A 20,390-nucleotide genomic window follows, 5' to 3' on the forward strand; every position below is an offset into this window, starting at 1 on the left:
ACCCAGCCCCAGGAAGCTGGCCTCCAGCCTCCTGCCTCATCCATCTCTCCTTCCCAAGAAGAGGCATATGCACACAGCTCCCCAAAGCAGTGGTAACAGCTATGTCGACCTAACTTCCATTTGACTCTGCAGAATTAGAACTCCTAGCCTTCGAGGAGTTGAAACTACTACAATTCCATTTCTAATTTTGGCATAGATTTTAAAGGTTTTTCTGGGAGAAGGGGATATAGGAAATAACTATTAAGTAAATTTAAAAATTGAAGATTGAACTCAGTGCCTTTAAACTTGTTCTATAGGGCAAGCAATGAGCCAACTGGGATTACCACTTTCAATTCAGTGTACTGTGTCCCCAAACTGCGAGTTGATTTAGGTAGTCTCCCTACCTAAAAAGGGTGCTAGAGACCCAGTGGTCCAGCCACATAAAATATCCGACCATCTTCCCCCATGCTTCTCCTATCCTCTGTCTTTGCTCATACTGTCTACTCTACCAAACATGCTCTCTCCCACATCCCTTTCTGAAGCACTTCTACCCCTTATGAAAGCCTTGCTCAGGGGCGCCTGGGTGGCGCAGTCGGTTAAGCGTCCGACTTCAGCCAGGTCACGATCTCGCGGTCCGTGAGTTCGAGCCCCGCGTCAGGCTCTGGGCTGATGGCTCGGAGCCTGGAGCCTGTTTCCGACTCTGTGTCTCCCTCTCTCTCTGCCCCTCCCCCGTTCATGCTCTGTCTCTCTCTCTGTCCCAAAAATAAATAAAAAACGTTGAAAAAAAAAAAAAAAATTTAGAAAGCCTTGCTCAAACCTCACTTCCTCTAACATGTTCTCCCAAACCCCTCACCCATTCCTGTATCACATTCATTTATATCTCTGTAATAATATGGCATCCCTGACCCTTTGTCCTTTCTAGATAGCCTTGTATCTGTCTCCAACAAGAAATCAGGCCCTGGTGGACAATGAACAAGTTTCACAGATTCTTGTTCATGCCTTCCAGTATCTTATACAAAGAAGACCCTCAGGAAATATTTGTTCAACAGAACTGAATTCAAGTCACACACAGGGAAGTTGCCCTGTTGGTCTGATCCTGGTTTGCCAGGGATACAAAACGGTGTTCTTTCTTCCTCTTTACATATCTTCTTGTGTTAGCTTGCTTTGAATGTTAAATCTTTAAAATGAATTTTACTGTTTCCTTGGTATATATGGTTTTGAGGGTTTTTTTAAATTGAATTTAAGTCACAAACATAAAATTCACCCTTTAAAAGTGTACAATTCAGTGATTTTTAGTTTTTATATTCATAAAGTTGTGCAATCATTACCACCATATAATTCCAGGATGTTCTCATCACCCCCAAAATAAACCCTGTATTCATTAAGGGTTACTCCCCACTGCCACTCCATCCCCAAGCCCCACAACCACAAATCTTTCTGTCTCTGATATATATGATTTTTTTTTAATTTTTTTTTTTTAACGTTTATTTATTTTTGAGACCGAGAGAGACAGAGCATGAACGGGGGAGGGTCACAGAGAGAGGGAGACACAGAATCTGAAACAGGCTCCAGGCTCTGAGCTGTCAGCACAGAGCCTGACGCGGGGCTCGAACCCACGGACTGTGAGATCATGACCTGAGCCAAAGTCGGACGCTTAACCGACCGAGCCACCCAGGCGCCCCTGATATATGTGATTTTAACAAAGCCTACAGCACTCTTAACTATAGGTTTTATTAAACCTTAAAGCCAAATGTTACCTTCAAAAAGAAGCAGTTTCTTATTTTATCAGAACCCAACAGAAAAATGTGATTTAACACAGTAACTTACTAAGGTATCATTTCAGGATACAAAGTAAAAACTGTTACCAGAAAAATCATCTTCCATGTTTGTGTTCCCATTTGTTTTTGTTCTGTTAAGCATTTTACTACAGAAGTATAATATACATACAGAACAGTATACGTATTGAGGGTCCACCATGGCAAGTTTTCAAAAATTGAATACACACACATAACCAACATCCAGATCAAGAAAGAACAGAATCCCCCTCCATACCCCTCTTCCAATCACTCCCCTCCTCCAAAGTGTAACCACCATCTTGACTTCTAACAGCATACATTACTTCTGCCTGTTTTTGCCTTATAAATAGAAGCAAATAGTTAACAGAACTGTTACAGTGAAATTCTATGCGTGCCTTGTAACACTCACCGTAATCTTCTTGTACAAAGCCATGACATTATCATCATCGAATGGTAGAAAGCCACACATAAGTACATATAAGAGTATGCCCATACTCCAAACATCTGCCTGAGTGGGAGAAAGAAATAATTTTTTAAAAATTGAGAACATATTACAGACATATTAAGCGACAGTACACTTAACAGAATATTCACAGAGCTGAAAAATGGTGCAGAGATCATCCAATTCAACCTGCTCGTTCTACAGACAAAGAACCTAAAGCCCAGAAAGGAAGGCTTGTTCAAAGTCACCCAGTCAATGGCTGGCCACCCAGGTAGGTCTCCCGACTTTTAGTTCAGTGCACTCTCTCCCAGTGTTGGATTGTAATGTTCAATAGAAAATAATTCCCAGTTGGCTGGGCTGGACTGGGTATGATAAGAAAGGAGATGAGGGGCGCCTGGGTGGCTCAGTTGGTTGAGCATCTGATTGGGCTCAGGTCATGAATCTGCAGTTCATGGGTTCAAGCCCCACGTCGGGCTCTGTGCTGACAGCTCAGAGCCTGGAGTCTGCTTCAGATTCTGTGTCTCTCTCTCTCTGTAACCTCCCCTGCTCACCCTCTGTCTCTCTCTCTCTCTCTCAAAAGTGAATAAACATTAAAAAAAAATTAAAAAAAAAAAAAAAAAGAAAGGAGATGAGGCCAGGTCTCTGATTCTGAAAGACAATTCTGTAGTGCTGTTGAGGGTTATATAAACATGCATGAGGATGTCAAAACAAGCCTTAAAATTTACTACTGATAACCTACAAATGTAACTAAGCTGTGCTGTAAATTCCTCTCTACGTAAAGAAAACTTAATAAAGTTCAACGATTGACTTCTCAAATATAGAAGCTAGAAATTAGCCTGCCAGCACAAACACCCCTACAAATCTCAAAATCCCAGAAAGGAGCTTAACCTTTGTATAAGATATCCATGTGTCCCGTGAGTCCTAAGCACGAACTACTAATTCAAGCGGTATTTGGCCTTAGTCAATAATGACACGGCTGCTGACTGAGGAGAAATCACAGCTCCCACTATCACTTGAGCCTTAGGAAAATTTTAAGAGGTAAAAAGAGCAGCATTTTTTTTTTAAGGCAGGAGGGGTAGGAAGAGGAGAGAAACAAGAGTTAAAATAACTCAAGCGGCATCACATCTAAGTAATACCTATACTAAGTAACCCAAATCTAATGCCTAGTCCTGTCTACCAAGTCACATCAAATTATTAAGATGCCCCAAGTGACTGATCTACTTTCAGGCAAACACCTCATTTTTTTCTTCCCAGTTGCAGGAGGTCAGAAATTAACTATTTATGACTCAGAGATGTCAAATAATTGATCTATAAATTCAGCCTGGATAGTATGGCACCCTTGACCAGGGTGTTCAATTCAAAGCAAAGAGGCTGCACAGGAAATACTGGGCTAGCATGGCCTCATCAAATGCCACAAGAAGAGGTCAAAAGAGAGGTTATATCTGAGGTTAAACAAAAAGATAAGGAAAGGAGCACCTGGGTGGCTCCGCTGGCTAAGCATCCAACTCTTGGTTTCAGCTCAGGTCATGATCTCATGAGACCATGAGATCAAGTCAGTGTAGGGGGGAGTCTGTGCTGACAGCATGGAGCCTGCTTGGGATTCTCTGTCTCTCTCTCTCTCTCTCTCTCTCTCTCTCTGCCCCTCCTTCTTTCTCTTTCTCTGTCTCAAAATAAATAAACTTTTAAAAAATTAAAATAAAAGCAGTTAAAAATGCTTTTAAACTTCTATTAAAAATTATTGGGGTGCCTGGCTGGCTCAGTTGGTAGAGCATGTGACTCTTGATGTCAGGGTCGTGGGTTTAAGCACCACATTGGGTGTGGAGCCTACTTAAAAAAATTACCATATAATTTAGAAGAGAGAGAGAAAGAGAATGTACAGGTATGCAGTAAAGCCTCCCTCAGTTCAAATCTTGACCTGTTGTTTACCAGGTGTGTGACCTTGTGAAGGCAATTTCTGAGCCTCAGTTTCTTCAACTTCTTACCTTAATGAAATGAATAACAGTATTCACTCCAAAGGATTTTTGGATTTCATTTAAATGAAAATTATAAAAAGCATCTAGCATTGGGACGCCTCGGTGGCTCCGTCAGTTAAGCATCTGACTCTTGATTTCGGCACAGGTCATGATCTCACAGTTTGTGGGTTCAAGCCCCATGTCAGCCTCTGCACTGACAGCACAGAACTGCTTGAGACTCTCTCTCCCTCTCTCACTGCCCCTCCCCTGTGCACACGCACGTTCTCTCCCAAAATAAACAAATGTTTGAAAAAAAAAAAAAAAGGGAAAACAATTCTGACACATGCTACAACATGTATGAGTCTTGAGGATACTGTGTGAAGTGAAATAAGCCAGTCACTAAAAGACAAATATTGTAGGACTCCACGATATAAGGTACCTAGAGTAGTCAAATTCATATAGACAGAATATAGAAGGGTAGCTGCCAGTGGTGGGAGGAAGGAAGAATAGAATAATTATTTAATGGGTACAGAGTTGCATTTTGCAAAATGAAAAGAGCTCTGGAGATTGTTTGCACAATATAAAGGTGCCTATCACTATTTCTTTTTTTTTTTTTTTTTTTTTTTTTTTATTTTTGAGAGAGAGAGGGAGACAGAGCATCAGCAGGGGAGGGGCAGACAGAGAGAGGAAGACACAGAACCCAAAGCACATTCTGGGCTCTGAGCTGCCAGCACAGAGCCTGATGCGTCACTCAAACTCACCAACCATGAGATCATGACCTGAGCCAAAGTCAGGCACTTAACCAACTGAGCCACCCAGGTGCCCCTAAATGTGCCTAACACTATTGAACTGTACATTTAAAAATGGTTAAGATAGTTAAAAGAAAATTAAGATGGTAAATTTTATGTAATATGTATTTATACCACAACTGAACAATAAAAGGATCTAGCATGATTCCAGGACTATAATAAATGCTCAGCAAAAGTTTGTTCCTTTTCCTATGATGCACTGAGAAGGCCACAATATCACCTTTGTGGTATTTCTGCCAAAAAGGCATAAGCTAAATCTAATCATAAGCATCAGATAAATTCAAATTGAGATACTTTCTACAAAATAAGTGGATTCCTCACAAATGTCAAGGTCAAGTAAGATAAAGGATAAGGAACTCTTCCAGATTAAAGAAGACCAAAGGATGGGGTGCCTGGGTGGCTCAGGCAGTTAAGCATCCGACTTGTCAGGTCGGACATGTCAGGTCATGATCTCATGGTTTGTGAGTTTGAGCCCCGTGTCAGGCTCTGTGCTGACAGCTCGGAGCCTGGAGCATGCTTTGGATTTCCTGTCTCCCTTTCTCTCTGTTCCTCCCCTGCTCACACTCTGTCTCTCTCTTCTTCAAAAATAATAAACATCCAAAAAAAATTTTTTTTTTAATAAAATGAAAAAGCAGACCAAAGGAGCACAGCAACTAAATGCAATACGTGATCCTGAACTGAATCCTGGACTGGAGGGAAAATATAGCTAAGGACACTAGTGGTACAATTAACAGCACGTGACTATGAATTATGAATTAAATAAGTTGTATCAATGTTAAATCCCTGATTTTGATAACTATAGTGTAGGTATAAAAGAGAAAGCCCTTGCTTTTAGGAAATATATACATAGTATTTAATGATAAAGGGGAATAATGTCTAAAACTTATTCTTAATTGGTTAAGAAAAGAGTATGCATATATACAAACATAGAAAGAGAATGAAAAAGCAAACAGAATGAAAAAAAAACGCCAACAACTGTGAATAGGACTAAATGTATACAGAAGTTCCTCATTCCATATTTGCAACTGTTCTATAAGTTTGAGATTATATCCACATCAAAAATCACCAAAAGAAGTCAGTTCCCATCTTCTCTTTTTACAATTAAGTGGGCATACGTCAAGGTTTCTCCAACATAACACTAGTTCCAAAAAAGATGCAGCACATAAAAAATGGACTCTGTAGGCAAGTAAGATCAAGGCCAGCTGCTATCTGTGATGCTCCCCTCCCAGAGGATCACATTGGATGAGAACATATTAAAGATCTAGAGATGTCCTGAACTAAAAAAATTATTCAATCCAGCATTTCCTGAGCTTTTGATAACTCAACTTTGTCTTATAATACTAATATTAGCAGTATTAGTACTCCACAGAACGGAAAGGACTGACGGGCTCGCAGTAGCTAATGGTAAGTAAAACAGGCAGTGCCCAGGCCTTCTGAGACTGGGCCTCCTGCAAAGGACTACTGGCCTCAGATAACTACCTGGCTATGAACAAAGTCCAAGTTTTCTCAGAGCTAACCAGGAAGCATCTCTGAAAACTGAGGCTGCAACTCTGGCCTTGTGCTCTACCTGGCTGGGCTAACCAGTCTAAACTACATATTGTTTTAACACGAAAGTAACCAAAACAAGGACACCAGAAATATACCTTTGCTTCATAAGTATAATATATATTATTATATTTATTGCAAGTTATTCATTTCATGTGTTACTTTAAGTCTTACTCTCTGAATAAACTGAACTCTTTGATTAACAAGATTATTTCTTACCTTATTGTAATATCCCCAGTGCACAATGACTGACTCACTACAGGTCACCAATAAATGTATATTGATTACATACTGAATTAATCAATGAATAATTACCTCCGATCCCAGGTATGATTTGCCTTGTATTAATTCAGGGGCTGCATAAGCAAGACTCCCACAACATGTCTGAAGATGGTAATCCTTGTTACCCTGCCAACAAGAAAAAATGAAATACTCCTTAATTACGGCCCTGAAGAAATTGAAACCTTGATAAACATTCCTTTGGCACAAACAGAGAGAAACTAGATGAAGAATTATCTCAAAGAATGAGAGACTCTGTGCAGCCAACCCCATACTATGCTATATGCATGCAAACACGTGTAGTTTACTCTTCTCTGGATTTCCAATACCACTACAACCTGGCATGAACAAAATCTTCTTCCCCTTAGCTCAATCAAGTCAGGTTCATACTCTCCTAGACATCCATTCACAAAATAATCAGCTTAACAAACATCCAAGCACCCATGTCTGCCCACTCCCAAGTACTCAAAGAAAAAGGACTATTTCTTTTCTGGACTCTATCTCCAATATCAAATCTTTACAAATACAGAAAAGTTTCTCTTTCCTTAGAGGGAAGAGAGGAATCTGCTACATAGAACAGTGCCTTAGGAGTCTGTTTCCTAGACCCAGTCGTAACACAAATAAAAAACACCTGAACTTCCAGATCTGTGAAAATGAGAATCTGCTCGACATCCTCTGCTCTCGCACAGAAACATCGAGACATAATGAACATGATACGACTACCCAACATTTGTGTAGTCCTACAACTGGCAAATGACTTGTGAAACTGCGAAATTTCATTTACAACTGCAACAACGTGCCCAGAAGTGAACTTCTCAGCAGAAAGCAGAGGCAGTCCTCTCCCAGCCAAAGCTGCTTTCTCAGATGGTGTCTGTGTGGGTCGAATCTGTGGCAGCCATAAATAAAAGCTAATGGAGTCTGTCACAAACGTTCTCCACTGCCTCCTGTGGAGAACATGACTTAAACCGGTTTATCTGCTCAAAGTATGTTTTATCTTTATACGACTGCCGATCAAAAAAATGCCATAGAGCATTTGGCTCCCAGACACAAGGCTCCACTGACAATCTCTGAAGAGCCAAGGGAAGGAGAGGAAAATCAGAAAGAATCAGACATTCAGCCGAAGGGGCAAAATCTGCTTCCCTTTGCATTTAGCTAATTCTGATTGGGGCAGGAAATAATCATGGGACTACAAAGGGCTAAGACAGGTCTGCAATTTCAACATTCCTAATGAGTGTAGACAGCTCATTTTAGAGACTGTGAGTACCATCATTAGAGAACTCAGGAGGAAGCCTCCAATAGGCAGTCACACAGGAGCTCTGCAGACAGCGCAGCTGGAAAGTTCAAAGTCACCTCAAAGAGAAGGTACGCTGGAGAACGCCAGTTAACTGTGGGGTGCAAATTAAGGAAATATATACCCATATACATTTAATAGTGCATATGGACTTTTTCCTTCTTCTTTTATAAGGAAAGAGGATTGCCTCTCAAAACGTAACTATTAGTTATAGAACCATTTGGATAACAAAGAATAGATTTGCACTAAATTCCCAAAACTCCTATCTAAATGAACAAAAGCTTCACCTAGTGGCAACATACTCAAACTGCAAACACAGAATCAATTCAGAATTCATGTTGTAATGACCTCATGTCACCTCAGCACTGCAAATTCTCTCACGGCACATCCATGGGGGCTTCAGCAGGGCCAACCCTGGACCTAGAGCAGTGGTTCTCAATCTTGGCTACCTATTCGAATCATCTAGAGAACTTCTAAAGGGGATGCAATTTAACATTCTTCTCAATGGATGCAACCACGCTCAACAAAGGCTAAGTGGAAGCCAGTGCAAGATAATACCTTAAAAAGGTATATTTACAAAGGAAATAAATACATTTTTATTTCTGTACTTACCTTGGGTTTTGCACAGAGACCAAAGTCAATCAGTTTTAACTTATGATATTCATCAAACAACAAATTTTCCTGGGGAAACAAAGATATTTTCATAACTGTATATTGACTTCCTTATAGCACATCCTACCTGTAGCCATTTCTAAAAACAGTTTCTAAATGAACAAGATTTTTTTTTCCACATATAAGACATTTATTTCCTGAGTATTTCCCATAGTAAGTTTTTAAAAATAGAAAGTAAACTTGAGTATTCTGTGGGACTTTATTCAAGGAGTGACACCTTTTGGGGGGGAAATACTTTATACATTATACAATATATATATATATATATATATTCAGGACAAAAGCAAACATTATAAAAAGTACAAAAATAAAAAGATACAAACACAATATATTTTGGTTGGAATTTCAGAGATTTTTTTTCCTCTCTTCCCCTTTACCTCAACAGTTATGAATACTTCTGAAGCAGCATATATTGCTGCACTTTTGATTTTTGGTTGTACAGTTAATGAACTTGAGAGTCTGGATGACTGGGGATCATCTATTTGGCCTTCCCATTCTATTGTTTCTTCTTTGACGAATAAAGGTTTTCCTGGGGTTTGGCCAATAAGGTTACAGACGTCTTGAGCTTTGCACCACACGTTGGCAATAAGACAGGCCTGCCATCTTAGATATTCAACAGAAGCTGGAGGATGATGCAAATGGAGCTGGCTGATGACAACAGAGCTATCTAGCTTTTCACTAACAAAGTTACAAATATTTTACACTTTTCCAAATTCAGTAAATGTAACGCAGACCTCTGCTTCCATAAAATAAGCACTTTCCACTCTTCTAAAGCCCTCTGTCACAGTTACATTCTCTGCCTGCAGGCCCTGCTGCTGGAGGCTCTGTGTGATACAGTCCAGGCAGCAGCAAAACCAATAGATAAGATTTAAGATCGTTTATACCAAGCAGCCTGGGAACAAAAGAATGAAAATCACTAAAAAAGAATGAAATGACAAGAAGTAAGGAAAGGGAAAGAGGAGGAATGGCGAGAACTATTCTGCTTCCCCTTGAGACACTTCGGCATAAACCATCCCCTCTGTGGTACCCTGAGATTCAACTACAAGCAAACACAATGTGTGCCAAACCAAAAGAATGAGCTCAAATCAGAGGGCTGTGTATAAACAGAGGCAAAAGGAAAGTAACATTGCCATGTTTTGTCAACCAATTCTAGATTCCTGGCCCTAATACCAATTAACATAAAATCCATGTTCACTACCATCCATATTAGTCAGAGCCTGCAGACTTAAAAGTATTTGCATTTTTATTCTGTCCTTGAAAATTAGTGTCTGTTCATTCCATTGAACTATTCCTCTCTGAGATGTAATGGAATTAAAATTAAAGGAAGATGAGGTTAGGAAAAGAGTATTAAAGGGAAAATACTCTCAATGACAATATTCTCAAAGAAAACACTCAAAACTCTTCTTTCCTAGAGATAAAATCCTGAAGTTTATATTCCCCAGTTGATTACAAAGACATTCATAACGTCACCCACAACTGACATACAGAATATCAACAATTAGGTAGATCCAAAAAAGCCTACCGGCAATCAAAAGAAAAGAAAGAAAAGCGACACATCATGAGTGGAACAAAAAAAGAAGCAAAGCCAAGATAGACCCTAAACAAAAAGAACCTGTAGTACACTAGTAAAAACTGGTAAATGACGTTGAACTCTCAGGTGAGCATCTGTGATAGTCACTTACCGGTTTGAGGTCCCTGTGAGCATAACCCTGGCTGTGCACGTAAGCAACTGCAGATACTATCTGACGGAAGACAACTCGGGTCTCCTCCTCGGATAGGCGATCCTGGGAAATTATGTAGTCAAACAGCTCTCCTCCGGGGCAATACTTCAATAACAACAGAGGCATGCAGGTATGATTACTACTGACAAAAATCACTTCAGAGGAATTAAAACAAAAAATTATACTTAACTCAGAGATATCTTTAATTCAACTTATAGGCAAGGGAACCAAGTGAAGAATAGTCAAAAATACACTGTGACGATCAAACAGGTCAACAATTACTCCAGGACACAGAACAACAGCTCTTGGTCTCAAGCAGTTTGATGACCAGCAAGTAGAAGTAGAACCAACTAACACTGTGATTTTTTTTTTTTAATGTTTATTTTATTTTTGAAAGAGAGAGAGCACATGCACACGCAGGCAGGGGAGGGGCAGAGAGAAGAAGACAGAGGATCCCAAGCGGGCTCTGCACTGGCAGCACAGAGCCCAAAATGGGGCTCAAACTCATGAACTGTGAGATCATGACCTGAACTAAAGTCAGATGCTTAACAGACTGAGCCACCCAGGCACCCCCTGACACTGTGATTTTTAAGTTCACTCAGGGTTTTATATTTTTATAGCAAAGTATTAAAACCCATTCTCATCTTAATGCACTCATATTTAGTGTAATTCCCTAAAACAAAAACAATTTTAAAAAAGCACAATTTTTTAAAGATTTTTTTAAAGATTTTATTTTTAAGTAATCTCTATACCCAATGTAGGCCTCAAACTCACAACCCCAAGGTTAAGAGTCACATGCTCTACCACCTGAGCCAGCCAGGTGCACCGTAGAAGCAATTACTGCTTTTCCATCCTGAAGACCAGAGATTTTTAGTCTGTACCAGAAGGAGCCCAGTTCTACAGAGGTTCATAAGAAGCTACAGGAGAAGAGGTACTAGAATATTAAGTTCTAAGCTTTCCATCCCGTCTCCAGAGCAACTCTACCTTTCTGTAAACTGGGGTTTCCCTTCAAGATTTCATTTCACCTTAGCAGTACCAATTAAAATCACAGATATCTATAGCTTTTGACTTCATAGTTCCACATTTAGAAAATGTTCCTACAGGGGCGCCTGGGTGGCGCAGTCGGTTAAGCGTCCGACTTCAGCCAGGTCACGATCTCGCGGTCCGTGAGTTTGAGCCCCGCGTCAGGCTCTGGGCTGATGGCTCGGAGCCTGGAGCCTGTTTCCGATTCTGTGTCTCCCTCTCTCTCTGCCCCTCCCCCGTTCATGCTCTGTCTCTCTCTGTCCCAAAAATAAATAAAAAATGTTGAAAAAAAAAAAAAATTTTTAAAAAAAGAAAATGTTCCTACAGATATACTCTAACATCAAAAGCGATACTCTTTGGGAGTGCCTGGGTGGCTAAGTCGGTTGAGCGTCAGACTCTTGATTTCAACTCTGGTCATGATCCCAGGGTCATGGGATCAAGTCCTGTGTCAAGCTCCATGCTGAGTGTGGAGCCTGCCTGGGATTCTCTCTTTCTCTTTCTCTCTCTCTCTCCCCCCCCCCCCCCCCGCCGTACCCCTCTCCTCTGCTCCTGCCCTCTAAAAATAAAACAAATCTTTAAAAAAGGATACACTTTCAAGATTATCCACTGCAGCAGTATTGTTTCGTAACAAAGCCTGGAAACAACCCAAATATGCTCACACTATTTAAATTCCATTATAAAATGGAATTCTATGCAGCCATAAAAAAAAGGAAGCTCTTTACAAACTGATATGAAACAATCTCCAGTATTAAGTGAAAAAGCAAGATATAAAAGAGTATACATTGATACAGTGACTTGCAAAAAGCATTATGCTGAACAAAAGAAACCAAACACAAAAGAGTACAGACTGTATGATTCTATTTATATCAAGTTCTACAACAGGTAACACTAACCTATGGTGACCAAAATCAAATCATTGGTCATTGAGAAGTACAGGTAGGCAGGTAGGGTTATAGGGATTAACTTCAAAGGGTCAGGAGAAAACTTTCGGGCATAACGGGTACGTTTTATCCCTAGGCTAGGGTGGGAAGTACATAGATGTCTACCTTTTTCAAACTGTATACCTAATGTGTGCATTTTAGCATATAAAAATTATACCTCAATTTTTTAAATGCTATCCAATAAGATTTATACAAACAGCCTACTTTATATACACAAATAAAGAAATGCAAAATGAAGTGAAACAAAAACATTAAAAACCTCTACAAATATACACAGATGGTCTCCAAGCTAAAATGTTAAGTGCATTAAAAAAAAAACAAGGTACAGAATATTATAGTAGGCAACCACTTGTGTGACAGAAACTAATAAGCCACCTATATATATATATATATATATATATATATATATATATATAGGTGTGTGTATATTTCTATATATATGAAAACACACAGATGTACGTATTCACACACACCTAAAATACATGTAGGGATTTGTATGTAAGTATAGTTGACCTTTGAACAACACAGGGGTTGGCGGTGCTGACCATTCTCACAGTCAAAAATCTGCATGTAACTTTTTTAATTTTAATTCCAGTATAGTTAACATATATGTTACATTAGTTTCAGATGTAGGATGTAGTGATTCAACAATTCCAAACATTACTCAGTGCTCATCAGGATACAGTACTCTTAATCTCTTTCACCTGTTTCACCCAACTCCCCCCCCCCCCCCCCCCCATCTGGTAACCATCAGTTTTTCTCTGTAGTTAAGAGGGGCACCTGGGTGGTTCAGTCAGTTAAGTGTCTGACTCTTGATTTCAGCTCAGGCCATGATCTCACAGTTTGTGAGTTCAAGCCCTGCATCAAGCTCCATGCTGACAGTGCAGAGCCTGCTTGGGATTCTCTCTCTCCCTCTCTCTTTCTGCCCCTCCCTCGCTTGTTCTTTCCTTCTCTCAAAATAAATAAATCTTTTTAAAAAGTGTTTTTTGGTTTGTCTCTTTTTTGTTCGTTTCTTAAATTCCACATGAGTGAAATCATATGGTATTTGTCTTTCTCTGACTTATTTCACTTAGCATTATACTCTTTAGATCCATCCAGGTTGTAGCAAATGACAAGATTTTCATTTTTTATGGCAGAATAATATTCCACAGTGTGTGTGCGCGTGTGGTGTATGTGTGTGTACATACACATACCATATATTCTTTTTCCATTCATCTATCAATGGACACTTGGGCTGCTTCCATAATTTGACTACTATAAATAATGCTGTAAAATAGGGGTGCATATATCTTTTTGAATTAGTGTTTTCATATTCTTACGGTAAATACCCAATAGTGGAATTACTGGATCATATGGTAGTTCTATTTTTAAATTTTTTATATATGCATATAACTTTTGACTCCCTGAAATTTAACTATTAAAAGACTACTGTTGACAGGAAGCCTTACCAATAACATAAACAGTCAATTAATACATATTTTATATGTTACATGTATTATACACTATATTCTTATAATAAAGCAAGCTGGAAAAAAGAAACACATAAGGAAGACAAAATACATTTACAATACCATACTGAAAAAAATCTGTGTATAAGTGGACTCTTATAAATGAGGTTCCAGAGAGATCCTTTGGTCCCTCTTACCGTTAAGGACACAGCAAGAAGGTGCCAGCTATGGATCAGGAAGAAGGCCCTCACGTGACCATGCCAGACCCTTAATTTTGGAATTCCCAGCTTTCAGAACTATGAGAAATAAATTTCTGTTGTTCATAAGCTACTCAGTCTGTGATATTTGTTATAGCAGCCCAAGTGGACTAAGACAGAAACCAAATACCTTTCAGTCTCTAGACCATACTACTAACCTCAAGAACCATGAATATTTTGTTGGCTGTCTCCAGCACATGGTAGAGTTGACATATATGCTGATGTCTCAAGTTCTTCAAGGCCTCAATCTCCGTTTTGATCCGGGGCAAATCACTCTGTGACAAAACACAGTACATGAGCAATAAACCTATTTTGGAAGTGCTCCAAGCACCAATAACAAAAGCTTTAATACTGAGTAGCAAAAGCAACCAATAGCCAAATTGTTCAACAGCACAGAAAAATACAAAAAAATTATCTGTGTGTACGTAAAGAAAGGCCTTGAGGGTTTTATGAAAGATAGTTTGATGTGGGTGAATAATACAATGTCCAGAAAAATCAAAACAGTCTCAGAACCCCTTAGGTTAGCATTCCAGGGGGATGCCTGGATGGCTCAGTCAGTTAAGCTTCCAACTCTTGATCCTGGCTCAGGTCATGATCTCTCAGTTTGTGAGATTTAGCCCTGATTTGGGCTCTGTGCTGGCAAGTGTGGGACCTACTTGGGATTCTCTCTTTCTTTCTCTCTGTTACCTCCCTGGCTTATGCGCAGACACCCTGAAAATAAATGAATACATAAACTTAAAAAAAAATTGAAGGAGAGCCTGAATTGTCAGTTGACGGATTATTAGAAATAATTTCTGATTCGGTCTCTGTATTTTGGCATATAATTTGGAAGTAGTTCAAAGAATTGAGGGACACTGCTGTACTAGAACTTTCTCTCTGACTTTTTTATTCATGTTAATCAACACTTACATCCTTAAAAATAAAAAATAAGAAAAAAATAAAAGTAAATAGATATGAACACTTGATGTTAAATTCTGTCTCGTTCCAACAAGGGAGTCCAAAAAAAAGTCCTATGTGTCTAATTAAAAAATCTTACTTTATTAAAATCTTCACTAAATTAAAAAATGTTACTTTTTATGTTTGATAATTACCAACATTTATAAAATGTTTGTGTTGTTTTACTCAGTGGCACACTACTAATAATTATAATGCTAACTCAATCCACAAGAAAAAAAATGTTTAATACTCAGATTTTTGGTTAGAGAAAAAAATAATTTTTTTACTGTTCTCTAATTTATCTTCAAAAAAAAGAAACAGTGGTGCCTAGGTTGCTCAGTCAGTTAGGTTAAGTGTCAGACTTCCGCTCAGGTCATGATCTCGCAGTATTTGGGTTTGAGCCCTGCATTAGGCTCTGTGCTGACAGCTTGGAGCCTGGAGCCTGCTTCGTATTCTGTCTCCCTGTCTGTCTGTCTGTCTGTCTCTCTCTCTCTGCCCCTTCCCTGCTCACACTGTCTCTCTCAAAGACAAATAACATTAAAAAAAAAATTTTTTTTAACAAAAAGAAGAAACAGCCACAGATATATACAAAGAGACTAGTAAATTCTCAGCAGGAGACCAAAACTAAGAAACCAAATGATATGAGCAACAAAAAAATTAGAAACAAAAGACCACTCAGGGTGACTTCAAACACTAGAAAGGGTTTAATAGGCCCAAAAGACCATCAAAAGAGACCCATCTTCCCTTAATATAAAAACAATAAACTTTATGTACATTAAAACCAAAACCACATATTGAATGAGCTGTTTCAGGAGGTAACAATCAGCCCAGTCCTGGAAACACCCATGTATATGAGCAAGAGGCTGATTACAAAAAGGACTTAATGATATAACTTCGAACGTCAATTTGAATAAAATTCTAGAACTCACAACTATCTATCATAAAAGAGATCAACACTTAGTAAGGGGATCGTGAGAAGGTACAGGAGATATTAATATCCAGAAACACCTGTAATACTATGAAACATCTGTAGGAAAATGGACTCCACAGACCAGATATGTACCATGGCCTGGCATTAAAATTAAGGACATGGGGCGCCTGGGTGGCTCAGTCGGTTAAGCGGCCGACTTCGGCTCAGGTCATGATCTCGCGGTCTGTGAGTTCGAGCCCCGCGTCGGGCTCTGTGCTGACAGCTCAGAGCCTGGAGCCTGTTTCAGATTCTGTGTCTCCCTCTCTCTGACCCTCCCCCGTTCATGCTCTGTCTCTCTCGGTCTCAAAAATAAATAAACGTTAAAAAAAAAAAAAATTTTTTTTTTTTTTTTAAATTAAGGACAAAGTAACCCCTTCGCCAGATTACTTTTTAAAACCAGAGATTTATACATAACTTGCAATCTAAAAAAGCCCAACAAGCTATAGAAAGATCATTCTAATGAAAGTAGTAACTAGAACATAGAGCAAATTCAGGTTTTAATTTATAAAACTGATCTATAGATATTTTTTAAATAATTTTAACTTACCCCTAGTGCATTTTTATCCATGATTTTTATAGCTACCATTTCTCCAGTGAGGATATGGCAGGCAAGTTTGACCTTTGCAAAGCCACCTAAGTATAGAAAAATGTGTTACGAAGAGATAAGCAAGAGTAACCTAAAATCATCATCAGAGCAACCTGAGGACTCAGGCACAAATACCTCTCCACATGCTTTTATTTTTTTTTTTTTAAGATTTTATTTTTAAGTAATTTCTACACCCAACATGGGGCTCAAACTGAACCCGAGATCAAAAGTTGCATGCTCTGAGCCAGCCAAGTGCCCCTCCATATGCTTCTAAAAAGCTCTATCAATCCATATTTTCCTGGAAGTTTGTGGCTCTTTCTTCCTGTCGTTTCCAAAGCACTAGCCATGACTTTAACCTCTCCTCATCCGATGTCTAGCTGAAGATTTTTACCATGATAGAATCTTTAACTTTGTAATGAAGAAGTAGGAAAACAGAATTCACTGTTTAGAAATTTGCTTTACAAGTAACATTGCAAATAAATTTGCTTTATAATTAAAACTGCTACAACACAATATAAAGTTGTTGAGATAAAAGACAATGGGAAACATCTACTGTTTTAAAACTGGATCAGGGGCGCCTGGGTGGCTTGGTCGGTTAAACGTCCGACTTTGGCTCAGGTCATGATCTCACAGTCTGTGAGTTCGAGCCCCGTGTCGGGCTCTGTGCTGACAGCTCAGAGCCTGGAGCCTGTTTCAGATTCTGTGTCCCCCTCTCTCTCTGCCCCTCCCCTGTTCACGCTCTGTCTCTCTCTGTCTCAAAAATAAATAAACATTAAAAAAAAAATTTTTTTTAAACAAAAATAAAACTGAATCAAAAGGATATGATTTTTCAAAACTGGATCAAATGCTAGATAAATGTCTACACTTTGGTATCTAAAACAAACTGCCAATTTCATATTTTGAAAAAGAAGCTCCTGGGGCACCCAGGTAGCTCAGTCAGTTAAGCATCTGACTTTGGCTCAGGTCATGATTTCACAGTTTGTGAGTTCAAGCCCCATGTTGGGCTCTCTGCTGTCAGCATAGAGCCTGCTTCATATCCTCTGACCCCCTCTCTCTGCCCCTCACCCCCCTCTCAAAAATAAATAAACATTAAAAATAAATAAATAAAAAGAAGCTCTGGAGGTCCCTGCTATGGTCTTCCCCATCTCAGTAAATGGCAACTCAACATTTTCCAAAAACCTGGAAGCCATCCTTAGCCCTTCTCTTTTGTCTCCCACTACATACCCAACCCATTAACAAATCCCACTGGCTCTGTCTTCAAAATACATCAGTCGTTACCTTGGGGGAAAACAGACAGGTATTGACTAGAAATCTGTCTTGATCGGAGCATGGAACATATAGGTGGACGTGTTTGTAAAACTCCATCAAGTGGCGCCTGAGTGGCTCTGTTGGTTAAGCATCCAACTCTGATTTTGGCTCAGGTCATGATCCCACGATTTGTGAGACTGAGTCCCCCAGCACAGAGCCTGCTTGGGATTCTCTCTCTCCCTCTCTTTCTCCCCTCCCCTGTGCGCACACGCACATGGTCTCTCACTCTCTCTCTCTCAAAATAAACAAACATTAAAAAAAAAACTCCAGGGGCGCCTGGGTGGCTCAGTCGGTTAAGCGTCCGACTTCGGCTCAGATCACGATCTCGCGGTCCGTGAGTTCGAGCCCCGCGTTGGGCTCTGTGCTGACTGCTCAGAGCCTGAAGCCTGTTTCAGATTCTGTGTCTCCCTCTCTCTCTGACCCTCCCCCGTTCATGCTCTGTTTCTGTCTCAAAAATAAATAAAGGTTAAAAAAAAAATTAAAAAAAAAAAGCTCCATCAAGACTAACGCACTTTGCTTATTTTATCGTTATATTCAACAAATTAAAACACATATACGTACAGAATCACACCCCTTTCACTGCTATCACCCTCATCCAAGTCACCATATTCTCTACCATCACTCACCTGAATTAATGCAATAATCTCTTAACATATCTCTGCTTCTACCCCTGCCTTTCCCAACTAATCTTTTCACAGCCAAGCAGCTAGAGTGACCCTTAAAAACAAAGGTCAGGGGTGCCTGGTTGGCTCAGTTGGTTAAGCGTCTGACTTTGGCTCACGTCATGATCTCACACTCCATGAGTTCGAGCCCTGCATCGGGCTCTGTGCTGATAGCTCAGAGCCTAGAGCCTGCTTTGGCTTCTGTGTCTCCCTCTCTCTCTGCCCCTCCCTCACTCACACTGTCTCTGTCTCAAAAATAAAATTAAAACATAAAAATTTTTTTAAAAAAAGAAAAAAGCAGAAACAAAGGTCAGATAGATCATTCCTTGGCTCAAAACTCTCCAGTGATTTTTATTCTAAATAAAATGACCTACGAGGGCCCTGCTACTATTCTCCTCTCTTGCTCTACTTTTTCTTTCTAAAGTAAGTTGAAGAATTTTAAAACTACACAGGTTAAACTGAAAAGCTCATGACTGCCCAAATGCACTATTATTCTCAAATAGTTGACCTGTCCTCTGCCTCCAGGAAAAAAAAAAAGATTACCTGTCCCAACAGTTTCATATAATTCATAGTATTTGAGAAGTTCATCATAATCTTTCATAGTCCTCCTGGAAGTTTCTACAAAATTACAAAAGGAACCTGTAAGACAGAAATAGTACATGACCGAAAAAGGAACTACTATGAGATTACCTTATAAGTGCAAATATAAATAAGTCTTAGGCATATAAATGATACCAAAAAAACCCCTGATTTACTATATGGTAAAAAACAAACAAACAAACAAACAAAAAACCTGGATTCCTATCTCATACCACACATAAAAATCAATTCTAGATCAAGCAAAGACTTATATATGCAAGATAAACTTTAAAAAATTTTTAAAGAATACTGTCATGATTTCAGGACAGAAGAGAATCTTTTAAACAAAGTGTTAATCGTAAAAAAAAATAAATGTTAAAATTAAGAACTTTTGCCCATCTAAAGACATCCTTAAAAAAAAAGAAAATCATAAATGTGAGAAAATATTTGTAACACTTATAAACAATGGGTTTTTATCCAGAACATACTATATACAATATAGAAGGCAACCCAAAAGAAAAAATAAGCAAATGAAATAAAAAGCATTTCATAAAGAAACACAAAGGACCAATAAAAACATGAAAAAACATTCAATTTTATTAGTTATCAGGGAAATGTAAATTAAGATTCCAATGATATACAATTAAAAAAATATATGAGATACATATTTTATTGCTATGCTCAACTTATGTGTGTTACATATACAGTTGATCCTCGAACAATGCAGGGGTAAAGGGCACCAACTCCCTTGCAGAGTTGAAAATCCACATATAACTTTTGACTACCCTAAAACTTAACTACGAACAGCCTACTGTTGACAGGAAGCCCTATCAATAACATAGTTAATTAGCACATATTTTGTATTTCATATGCATTATATACTATACTCTCACAATAAAGTAGGCTAGAAAAAAGAAAATTTATTAAGAAAATCATAAGGGGCATGTGGGTGGCTTAGTCAGTGAAGTGTCCAACTCTTGATTTTGGCTCAGGTCATGATCTCAAGGTTCGTGGGATCAAGCCCCATGTGGAGCTCTGTGCTCTGTGTGGAGCACAGAGCCTGCATGAGATTCATTCATTCTCTCTCTCTCTCTCTCTCTCCCCCACCTCCTGCTCACATGCACTCTCTCTCTCTCAAAATAAATAAATAAACTTAAAAAAAAAAAAAGAAAATCATAGGGAAGAGAAAATACA

General features: G+C 39.0%; 1 protein-coding gene and 1 pseudogene across 4 annotated transcripts in view; both read right to left on the reverse strand.

The window, feature by feature from the left end:
* MELK (maternal embryonic leucine zipper kinase) overlaps nucleotides 1-20,390 on the reverse strand; it is a 99,498-nt gene that overhangs the window by 73,060 nt on the left and 6,048 nt on the right. For 3 of the 4 annotated variants that reach the window (XR_009251597.1, XM_058694902.1, XM_058694900.1), the window contains exons 2-8: nucleotides 19,161-19,256; nucleotides 16,609-16,694; nucleotides 14,314-14,430; nucleotides 10,448-10,591; nucleotides 8,706-8,774; nucleotides 6,839-6,931; nucleotides 2,185-2,283 (exon numbers count right to left, since the gene is read on the reverse strand). Coding sequence is in view for 3 of the 4 variants with exons in the window: in XM_058694902.1 (XP_058550885.1) it covers nucleotides 2,185-2,283; nucleotides 6,839-6,931; nucleotides 8,706-8,774; nucleotides 10,448-10,591; nucleotides 14,314-14,430; nucleotides 16,609-16,694; nucleotides 19,161-19,218 (666 nt within the window). In the remaining variant the exon portion in view is untranslated. The remainder of the gene's footprint in view (nucleotides 1-2,184; nucleotides 2,284-6,838; nucleotides 6,932-8,705; nucleotides 8,775-10,447; nucleotides 10,592-14,313; nucleotides 14,431-16,608; nucleotides 16,695-19,160; nucleotides 19,257-20,390) is intronic. The other variant, XM_058694901.1, reaches the window with a different exon arrangement.
* Nucleotides 9,032-9,622, reverse strand: LOC131490918 (interleukin-1 receptor-associated kinase 1-binding protein 1-like; annotated as a pseudogene).

Source organism: Neofelis nebulosa, chromosome 12 (genome assembly GCF_028018385.1).
Source record: "Neofelis nebulosa isolate mNeoNeb1 chromosome 12, mNeoNeb1.pri, whole genome shotgun sequence".
NCBI classification, from domain to species: domain Eukaryota; kingdom Metazoa; phylum Chordata; class Mammalia; order Carnivora; family Felidae; genus Neofelis; species Neofelis nebulosa.